Source organism: Myotis nattereri (assembly GCF_964212035.1).
Source record: "Myotis nattereri genome assembly, chromosome: 16".
Lineage (NCBI taxonomy): Eukaryota > Metazoa > Chordata > Mammalia > Chiroptera > Vespertilionidae > Myotis > Myotis nattereri.
Genome location: NC_138091.1, coordinates 48,032,607 through 48,043,092, shown reverse-complemented (window position 1 = coordinate 48,043,092; position 10,486 = coordinate 48,032,607). Strand labels below are relative to the sequence as shown.

General features: G+C 60.9%; 1 protein-coding gene across 2 annotated transcripts; it reads right to left on the bottom strand.

Annotated features, from left to right (window-relative positions):
- Positions 1–34: 34 nt before the first annotated feature.
- Positions 35–9,576, bottom strand: PPP1R1B (protein phosphatase 1 regulatory inhibitor subunit 1B). 2 transcript variants are annotated; one of them, XM_081108805.1, is made up of 8 exons: positions 9,435–9,576; positions 8,923–9,077; positions 6,949–7,009; positions 6,619–6,641; positions 6,135–6,210; positions 2,481–2,678; positions 936–1,055; positions 35–848 (listed from the first exon to the last, which is right to left on the bottom strand). In XM_081108805.1, the coding sequence occupies exons 2-8, from the start codon at positions 9,001–9,003 to the stop codon at positions 799–801; spliced, it is 609 nt and encodes a 202-aa protein (XP_080964931.1). In that variant the 5' UTR covers positions 9,004–9,077; positions 9,435–9,576; the 3' UTR covers positions 35–798. The 2 variants fall into 2 exon arrangements, with proteins under 2 accessions (XP_080964931.1, XP_080964930.1); XM_081108804.1 differs by lacking the exon at positions 9,435–9,576 and adding an exon at positions 9,336–9,369.
- Between the last annotated feature and the right edge of the window lie 910 nt (positions 9,577–10,486).

The window sequence follows — 10,486 nt, the reverse complement described above, 5'->3', positions numbered from 1 at the left end:
TTTCCTTGTCCCTGAAAAAAGGAGTCTCCGCACAGTTATTTACAAAGATTTATTACAGCACAGGAGCGGTTGAGGTCTGGAGTCAGGGAAGAGGGGAAGGGGGCAGAGCAGCTGGAGGACAAGAAGAACCTGGCTCCCCCCAACATGTGCCCCCCCCCCCCAAGGATGTATACTAGGTGGCATTCCTGGCATCAAAGCACAAACAAAACGCAACAAAGCAGCCTCTGCCAGTCCGTCTTCCAGGCACCCAGGCTAGGGAACAGGGGTGATAGGGGAAGAGTTCCAAAATGAAGAGATTGCGGAGAAGGGTGCCTGAATCCTCAGCCCTGGTAGAAGCCAGTAAGACGGGCGGTGACTGGGAATCCCCCATCGGAGGAGGGGATGGAGAAGGATCTAGGGCACCTACAGGTTCTCTGTACCCACTTCCTCAGATCCTAGGGTCCTGCCCTGTGGTTTTCCTGTGCCCAAGGGAGAGGGTCTGGAAGTAGAATGGTGAAGGATGGACCTCTGTCCCTCGATTACTGGATTTTCCAAGCAATTTCTCTCACATCCTGCATCCCACTGGGTGAATAGGGGAATAACTGGCAGGGGTAGGCATCAGGCAGCAAGTGCCCAAAACTCTGGGCATCAGCCAAAAGTGGGCAAACAAGCAAACACAGACCAGTTGAGTCTTCTAGAAGTCAGAAGCCGCAGCCCTAGCGAGTGAGGGGAAGGGTAGGAAACAGGGTGGGGATAGAGGGTTTCTGCGGAACAGTGATGCCCCCTCCACTTCCTTCTGGGAGATGCAGAGCTGAGTGCCTATGTGCCAGGCTCAGGGTGGGCAGGGCGCTGTGGGTCTTCCCCAGGCTCTGCAAGACAAACAGAAGGACTCAAGGCCCAAACACGCCTACCAAGATCCCAGCTCCGCCTCCCCGCACCCCACTCCCAAGCCTCACCACTTAGTGCGGGGCCTTTCGCTTGGTCCTCAGAGCTTCCATCTCTCTGGGGCTCATCCAGAGGAGGCGGGCGCTCCCAGGGCCCCTCCAGACCCTGGCCAGAAGTTGTCTTCTGCCCAACTGGGGACAAGGGGAAAAAGGATGAAACCAGATTCTGAGTGTCCACCTGACTGTCCTGGATCAGGAGCTGAGTCTCTGATGGCTGAGGCTAAGCTTTCTGAGGCCATCATGGTATAGCAGAGAGAACAGTGGACGAGGACAGCTCTGCCCATGACTAGCCATATGACTTAGATCAGTGGTCGCCAACTGGTGGTCCGTGAGGTCCGAAAGGTTGGCGACCGCTGACTTAGATAGTTCAGTGTATTACCGCTCTGAAGGGGGGTGGTAAAAGTGAAATTGTGTAGATTACCTTCAATAAGATGATAAGGAATACCCTGCCCAACCCAGCACTGGCACCCGGGAGCCACTCTGGGAGTGGTGGCAATTGATATAGCTCCTCAGTAGTCTTGTCGTTCAATCCACTGCCCTGTTGCATTTCTGGAGGGAACAATCTCCTCTAGTCTTTCTACGTGTTCTGGAGGTTTCAGCGGGAGTTGACTTAACTCTTTCAGCTGGAGCTTTCGCTCCCGTGGCTGATGAGCTGATGTCCTGACGGCCAGAGATGCAGAGAGAAGGCCGAGACATTTTGTTTGGGTGTAAAGACTGGACACGTCAAGCAGGGACGGTCAATTGTTTTCAACCCCGTGAATAATGGGACCAACAAGTGTCATGTGCACTTGGAAGAACAGATGTGGTGTAGCCTTCCATGTCTGGGCATGGGACAGACAGCCATGAAGGCCTGGGATCTCCCTGCCGAGAAATCCTCTGGGCCTTGGGGCCCCCTGTGGGAATGGTTGGATCTGGGGCCTCTGGCCCTGAGGCCCTCTCTGTAGGTCTTAGGCCCCTCTCTCTTCTCTCTCTTCCCAGGTAGCTGTGGCTGGAGGTGGGGAGGACCAGAAGGTTCTTGAAGCCTAGGTCCTCTGTCTAGACACTAGAGGGCACCCTCTCACCCAGCTTAGGAAATAAAAGAGGAGAACCAGTCGCCGAGTCCTGGAGAGGACTTACCAGCCCCCTCTGCCTCCCAACAGAGACCCCATCCTATGTTCAGAAGTGCAAGTGATGGGGCCACGGGACGCTCTTAGTCCTCTACCCCTGCATCTCCTTGCGCCCCTCACCACCATGGATGGGAAGCCCTTCGTTGGGTCCAGGCGCAAAATTCATGTGGCCTTGCCTTAATTCTCAGGGAAGAGAGGAATTATTAGGAAAAACCTGATTGGGAGAGGGGCTGAGTCGAGGATGTGAGCTTCCCAGGTGTCAGGTAAGGCAGAGTGTGAGGTATCCTGTGGGGTGAGAGTGATTGCACTTTACTCGTAGGAGAAACTGTGACCTGGCGGGGGGGGGGGGGGGTGTGTGTGTAGGGGGGTGGGTGTTGGTCCTAGGACACGCCAGGAGGACTCCACCTGGCCCACGGTGGTGGGACCCAGCTTCACAGCCCCTCCAGCTTACCAGGCCCCCTGCTGCCCTTCAGGACTTCAGCCTGGCTGTCCTCCTCCTCCTCTTCTTCTTCATCGTCCTCCTCCTCCTCTTCCTCTCTTGGGTAGCCCAGCTCCCGCAGCTCCCCAAGCTCATCCTCTTCCTCCGAGGCCTGGTTCTCGCCCAGGTTGCTGATGGATTGCAGGTGAGACTCGGCAATGCGCTGCACGGCTGCCAGGGGGACACCCAGGAAGGCAGGGTCAGCCAGGCCCAAGAACCAGCCCCTGCAGCTGGAGAGGCATGTGGCCCGGCCCCCAGCCTCCTTTCATGGGCCTAAGTCAGAGCTCCCCCTCCCCCGCAGGGGCCTAGGTCAAAGGCTGAAGGCTACAGGTCTGCCTGCTGGGGGCCAGACCAGGGCTGAAGCAGCAGGGGGTAGACGCTTGATCAGATTTGGCTCTGAAGCTGTCCAAAGGTGCTGGCGCCCCAGAGGCTGGCCCCAGGCCAGAGGGTACCAAGCCGGACAAGACCAGGCGGGCACAACAGCAGCTTAACATTCCCTGGCTGGGGAGCTTACTTCTCCAAGGACCTGGTACTGGACACAGTGTCTTTCAGCTACAACCCCAGGCAGAAGGCATAGAGCCCTTGGGCCAGGGCCCAGGGGATTTGTACCTTTCAGTATCTGGAGAAGTGCCCAGAGGACTTAGGGCTCACTGCTCACCCCAACCCTGCCAGCCCCTGTTGCCCTATTGCCAGGCTTGGTCAACACCCCCTGTGCCACTGCATGCACCTCTGCCCAGTCTCTAAGCATAGGAACAACCCTGAGACTGAGGACATAATAGTCTGCAGCCCGTGAAGTCTGTGCCTGGGGATATGGCGTGCTCAACGCGGCCCCCACAATCTTGACCCACATCCCCAAGCTTCCAGCTCCCTCTGTGGTGACCTAGAAAGCAGCAAACACCACCCCCCCCCCAACACCACCAAGGCCTGCTGGGATTGGGCCTAGGAAGGGAACTGTGTGGGCAGTTGGAGACAAATTTCTAAAAGACGGAAAGGGCCAGGTGGTTCAGAGAAAGGGGCGAGGGCTGGGGGATTCTGGGAGAACGGCAGAGGCTGAGGGGACACTGTGAGCAGGGGCTGGGACAGAGGTAGCAGGAGGCCAGGAGCTGGGGGGATTTTAGGGCATTTGGGTCACTCAACTCACAGCCCACAGACAAGATGCTGATGAGCTTAGGGCTGGGGTGGCCACAGCTCCTTCTTGGCCTGCAGGCAGCCCCTCAGTCAGAAAGCCCTGAGGGGTAGATCCAGGCTGAGGGGTAGATCCAGGCTGGAAACCTCCGGTGCAGTGAGCAGGGCACCACAGTCTTGCCAACTTGGGGACAGGCACAGAGGGTGCATTGTGTGTGCCCACTGCCCCGCCCTGCCCGGTGCCTCCCGCTGGCTCTGGGCAAGCTACCCAGGCAATAAAAGCACAATAAATCGCCCTGCCCTGGCCTTGGGGGCGCGGCAAAGCTTCACCTTGAGCCAAGTGTGAGAGCTAGGCCTGGGAGAGACCCCTTCAAGCCAAGACTCGGTGTTGGCCATCCCCTCCCAGGGGCCCTTGGCTTCTCCCGCTACCAACCCGACCCTGGCAGGTGCTCTCTCTTGCCCAGAAAGGGGTCGAAGCCTGCAAAACAGTGCCCTTCAGGTACAGAAGGGTCCTCTGAGGGCTGGAGGGAGGGGAGAAGGGAGGAGAGGAGGTGGCAGCTCCAGCAGCCTCCCTCGCCCCCAGCTGGAGGAGGTGAGTTCAGTTCGTGAGCCAGAGTGCCAACAATAGGTGTGCGCAGAGCCAATCTGGCACCCCGTGGGCCTCCCGCGTGCACAGCGCCCCGTGCCTGTGCCTCTCAGGGCTCTACCCCTCCCCCTCCCCACTGGCTCCTTTCTCTGTCTCCATCTCTAGGGCCCTGAACCCCACCGCCCACCAGGTCTCCTCGTTAAACTCAAAGGTCCCCAGCACCGACCCTGATCTGCCCGCCTCTGCCTGGCCCATTCCACTACCCTGCTTCTCCCCACTCAGACCCTCCCAAGGTGCAGTCCAGAAGGCGGGGGTGGGGGTGGGGGTGGGGGGAGCAGGGGGGCACACCTCTGGCCAGTGCGGAATGCCAGGAAGCCTCGGCCCCATCCTCTTCACCAGCCCTCTGCCTCATGCTCACAGGCAAGATTTTCCTCGTATCCACTCACCGCCCCCACAGCCCAGGACGGGGAGGAGAGATTTCTTATATTCTCTTTTCAGAGATGCCACCCACACCCCACTGTTGCTTCAGGGGTCAGCCTTCCCCACATCCCTACAGGTGGGAAGTCCTGCCAGGGGCTGAACCACACTGCCTGCTGCTGTCCCCTCATCTTCCTGTCCTGAGGGAAAAGGAAGGGCCCCTGCCCATCTCTCCTCTGCTCCCAGCTCCCAGCCCCGGCCAGCGGGGACAGGTGCACCTGTGGACCTTGGCTACTGCTGGGGATTCATTACACCCACCAGGAGGGAGCCCTCCGCACACCCTTCCGGTCTCCCTCCCCCTCTCCCTCCCCATCTCCCTCCCTCTGTCTGCGGGAGGAGGGGGCTGGCCAGGCAGGAAGTGCACAGGCAGGAGTTGAGGGGGTGGTGGGAAGGCAGCCTAAGGCTGAGTGAGGACCTGCCCCACACTCCAATCACCCCACCTTCCCTTCCAGGTGTACCTCCCACAGCTCCCCACTTCAGGCCCAGGCTCCAGGCTCCAGGCGGGCCCTGAAGACCCCGTGACTTCACACCTCCTCCCCTTGGCCCACGGCTTCCCTCTCCCTGGAATGCTCTTCTAGGCCCTGCCAGCCAGTTGAATTCCTATTCATCCTTCAAATCCAGGCAGACATCCTCTCCCTGTAACTCTCCCTGACCCTTTGAGGCAAGGGCTGCGGGAGGAGAGGGACCAAATCTCACTCCTGTTTTGCCAAATGCCCACACTGTGTGTTGTGCTAGAGCAGGGACTTGCCTTCTCATACAGAAAGGAGAAGCAGGAGAGGCACCCAGTGTGCAGACCTGGGCAAATGTCAGTGACTGGGAGAGGGGAGCGAGGGGTGCAGCCCAGAGAAGGAGGTGCCCTTTGGGGGGCGGGTCGGCTGCACTTGCAAAGGGAAGGTGGGCAGCTGAGTGTCGTACATTGGTGTCTACTTGTTATTTTAGGCCACCTCTTCTCTTCCACCCCCACAGGCACCCTTCCCAGCCTCTGGACGCCTTCATTGTTTTTTTTTAATCCTCACCCGAGGATAATTTTTCACTGCTTTTTAGAGAGAGTAGAAGAGAGAGGGAAAGACAGAGAGAAATATCGATGTGAGAGAAACACATTGATTGGTTGCCTCCTGCATGAGCCCGTGACCAGGGCCCAGGCCGGGGAGAATCCTGCAACCCAGGCACATGCCCTTGACTGGAACTGAACCTGGCACCCTTCGGTCCCCAGGCGGATGCTCTATTCACTGAGCCAAACCAGCGGGGCAGGGCGCCTTCTTTTTTACAAGAACAAATTAGGATATTAGGACCGAATTGGTCTCTAAGTAAGGGTTGGGGGAACACAAGACAACCTCCCCCACTAACAAAGTTCAACACTTCACCTCCCTCCCCCAGTGTCAGCCCAGTTCCAGGGTCACAGGGACAGCCAGACCGAGGGGTGGGTGGGGGGACAGTACCTTTCAGCGATGGGGGTGTGTAGGCACAGGGGTTGGGTCTCTTCGATTTGAGGTGGTGCCCCTCTCCTGAGGCCCTCTGCCAGGGGAAGTGCCAGGTTAAACAGGCTCATCCCTCCCCCCCCCCCCAATTCCATCCCACCCACAGCAACCTGGGCAGCTGGTCTAGCCTCTGCTAATAGGTCTAGGTGCCCCTCAGGTCCTGCCCCAGGCTGAGGGCACCCCATGGCTTAGGAAGGGTCTCCTTCCAGCTGTGCCTGGCTCAGGGTGGGGAACCCTAGGTCTGGAGGCCGCACCCCAGGCTGAGCAAACACAAGGGCTGAGGAGGATCTGCTACAACACAGGGCACCGGGCATTCTCACCAGAGATGCTGATTGATATGCTGATGGATATGCTAATATGTCCTCCTGGGTGGTACCCTGCCTTAGTAGGGAAGCAATCCCAGCCAGCCCACCACATCCCTCCTTCCAGCGGCCCGGACACTCACCTGGTGTGGGGAGGCCTCCTCCTCTGAGGAAGGCCATCCGTGAACCCGGGGAGGAGGAACAGAGAAGAGGAAGGAGAGGGCAGAGAGAAAAAGAATCTGAGTTACTTTCCCCAAAAGGTCAGTCTCGGGTACAGGAAAGTGTGCCCTCTCCTTCCTAGTGCTGGGAGGTGCCTGTCAATAAGTGAACCCGGGGAGAGCTGGGCTCCCAGACTTTACCACCCCCCACCCCCTCCGGCTCCATCTCCGGCCTCTGGGACTTTGGCAAGGGCCCCAAGAAGGCACCAGAGTTAGGGTGGGGCTGGGGCTGGGCCGGGGAGGAAAGGGGCCCACCTGGTGAGGAGTGCTCAGAGAGCCGGAACAGCATGGCGGGGGTTGGTCTCCGGCGCCGGATCTAAGGAGGTGAAGAAAGAGGTGGGGAGGAGGGAGGAGGAGGCTGACACCTGCAGGCTCCCCCCCAGTATTCCCCCCTCTCAGGCAGCAGGGAACAAACAGTGCTTCGGAGTCCCCTGGGAACCTTTGAATCAAAGCCTGTCAGAGCTGACAGGAACTCTATAGCTCACCCAGCCCTCTCATTTGACTCGGGTAAAAACCCAAGGCTCAGAGAGGTTTAGCAAAGTGCTCAAGGCCACACAGCACACATCAAGGCAGAGGAAGAATGAGAGCAAAACCTGTCACTGACTCCCACCCATGCCCATCCCACTCCATGGCTACTCCGCAATGGGCTTCATTCCCTGGTTCTCTTTGTGAATTTCCCTGGAGCTCAGAGGGGACCTTTCTATCTTGCCCTATAGGCCCTTCCTCTCCCGTTTATGAAGGCTTCGGACCTTGGGAACTGAAGCTGGCTGTGGAAGGTGCCCATGGACGGTGGCACCACATGGCCCTGCCCACCTAAGGTCAGCTCAAGGGCTCCAAAGAAACTGGATCCAGCTGCAGAGGGAGGCTGAGCCAGGGCACTGCAGGCACCTCCAACCTCACACAGAGGCTCAAGTGCGGCCTGAGCTGCAGACCCACAGGGGCCTCGGGGTATTTATGGGGGCCTCGATCTGGGCCCCTCTAGCAGTCTCTCTGAGGCTGTGGAACTCCTAGTCCTTCCTCATAAAACAGGCCCTAGCCTGTTTGGCTCAGTGGATAGAGCGTCGGCCTGCAGACTGAAGGGTCCCGGGTTCCATTCTGGTCAAGGCACATGCCTGGGGTTGCAGGGTCAGTCCCCAGTGTGGGGGGTGCAGGAGGCAGCCGATCCATGGTTCTCTCTCATCATTGATGTTTCTCTCTCTCTCTCCCTCTCCCTTCCTCTCTGAAATCAATAAAATATATTTTTAAAGTAAAAAAAGAAGAAATCCAGTGAGATTGTCGACATCATAAACAACAACAAAAACCCCACACACAAACAAAACAAAAAACAAAATGAAAAGTCGCCCTCCTTCGTCCATGAGCCAAGCGGAAGGGTAAGGGCGTGGGGTGGAGGGGGCCCAGGAACTGCCCCGCCCCAGCGTGGCAATCAGACCAACTGTCAGTTAATTAGGTCCCCTCCGAGCTCCAGGGAAATTCACAAAGAGAACCAGGGAATGAAGCTGACACTGCCACCTCCCCGGCCAGGCTCCCAGCACTGCCCTGCAGACAGACCCACAGCGGCCTAGGCCTCGGCCCGGGGGACGCCATGGTCCCCTATCTCCCCCCAAAGCGACTTGGCCCCACGCTCCCTGCTCAGTTAGGAGCCCAGTGGGACTCAGCAACAAGTGAATCGGGCCAGACTGCGGGGGGGGGGGGGTCCTCTCCTCCTCCCACCCCCTCCCCACCTTCCGAGGCCTCCCCGCCACCAGGGAGGCCCTCCCAGGGACCTCAGCGGTCCCAGGGGACAGGCCTGGCTCCTGCGATGAGCGGTCACCCCCCACCGCCCGCCCATGTTGTGGCTCTGTCCAGGGCCGGACAGCAGGAGGCTCGGCGACCCCAGCCCAAGCAGATGGGATGGGACGAGGCGGAGGGCGGGGGACAGCGGGGCCGGGGCTGGGGCCGGGCACAGGGGTCCGGAGGGAGGCCAGCCCCCTCCCCGTGCGGCCGGACGCTCAGACGCTCATCTCCCGGGATTCCCGGGCGCGGGGTGAGGATGGAGGCCCCGGGAAAAGTTGCGCGTGTCTCCAGCGAACTTCAGGCGCTGCTGCCCCGCAGCCCCGCCGGGTCGAGTCGGCGCGGGACGCTCCGTGCGCCCCGGCCCCGGCCAGCGTGAACCCCGCAGCGCCCGGGGCGCAGGGGAGCCCGGGGTGTGTGGGTGGGGGGGTGCTGCCGGGGTGGGGGCGGCCCCCTTACCATCTCCACCTGGCGGGGGTCCAGCTGGCTGGGGGGCGCGGGCACGGAGAACTGGATCTTCTTGCGGTCCTTGGGGTCCATGGCGGGCAGGGCGGTCGGCGGGGCTGGGTGCGCGACTCCGGTCCCGGGCGGCGCTCCGGCTCGGCGGGCCCGCGCTGCGAGCGGCGATGCGCGGGGGGAGGAGGAGGAGGCTGTGCGCTCCGACAAAAATACCCCAAAAACACCCCGCGGCGAGGGGGGCGGAGGAGGGTCGCCGCCGCCCGGCCCGCCCGGCTCCCCGCCGCGCTCAGCCCGCGCCCGCCCCGCGCGCCTCCACCCGCGGGCTCCCGGCGGCCGGTCTCTGCGCCTCTGCCGCTCCCTCCTCCCTCCGCTCGGTGTCTCGGGGTGTCTCTGCCGCTCCGCGCTGCCTCTACCTCCCGCTCCCGCTCTGCGTGCCTCTCCGTCCCGGCCTCCCTCCCGCTCCCCGACCCCACCCTCCGCCCCGGCCTCGGGGTCCCAGCCCGGCCCCTCACCTGGGACTGGCGCCCGGGGCTGGGTGGGAGGGCTCAGGGGAACGCGGCCAATGAGCGCCCAGAAGCGAGTTCTCCCCGGGCCGGGGAGGGTGGGAGTGTGACCAGGCGCGGGGAGCCGGCTGGGGGGCCCCCTGCCGTCTCCCCAGAACTTGAAGCTGCATTATTGATGGAGTCCAGCAGGGAGGATAATGTGGGGAGGCTGAGGGGGAGGGCATGGGGGGGCGTGGGGGGGGGGAGGTGCAGCAGGGACTCTGGCTGTAACCCCTTCGTGGCCTGGGTGCTTGGAGTTTCACGGGGAGACCGGTGAGGTCGTGAAGAGTGCCCCCAGCATGTCACGCTGTGAATGGGGGTGTCCTGGAAATCGAGGGAGTGTGAGAGAGCGGGGTGTGCGTGGGAGGACACGTGTCAGTCATCCTGCAGGGAGTGTGTGTGTGTGTGTGTGTGTGTGTGTGTGAGTGCCAGCAGCCCTGTGGTGCCTATAGCTGGGGAGTGTGTGTGTGTGGGGGGGGGGGGGGTGCATGCTAGTCTGTAAGTGTGTCAGAGTGTCAAGGATGCAGCGTGAGTGGCAGGGTGTGGGAGGACTGTGTGTGTGAGGGAGGGTGTGGGTGTGGGGGAGGCTGTCAAGGTGATGAGCACGGGTGTGCCAGCTGCGGGGTGGGGGTACTGATCCGCAGCTCTAGCCTGTGCCGGGAGGGGATGAGGCTGTGATCCTGTACAAGGTGCGCTGGGTTCACGTGTCTCCTGCCTTTTCTCCCCAGATCTAATGGCAGGGAGCCAGACCCAGCCAGGGGCACGGAGTTGGGGGTGCTGGGGGGCTGCCTGTAGCAATACACACGTGCTATCACATGTGTGAGTTCGGCGCATTCCGGAACAGAGCTGAGGGGAGAGGGTGTGCTCATTTCCGAGGCGTGAGCCTCTCTCTCTCTCTCTCTCTCTCCATGTTTGTGTGTTTCTAGAGGGGCAAAGGGGAGGCCACTGGCCCTGTGGGTTGCATTGTCCCTGTGTATCTGCCCAGGCCCTGGGTGTCTTTGCAGGAGCCCATGTTTTGCGCC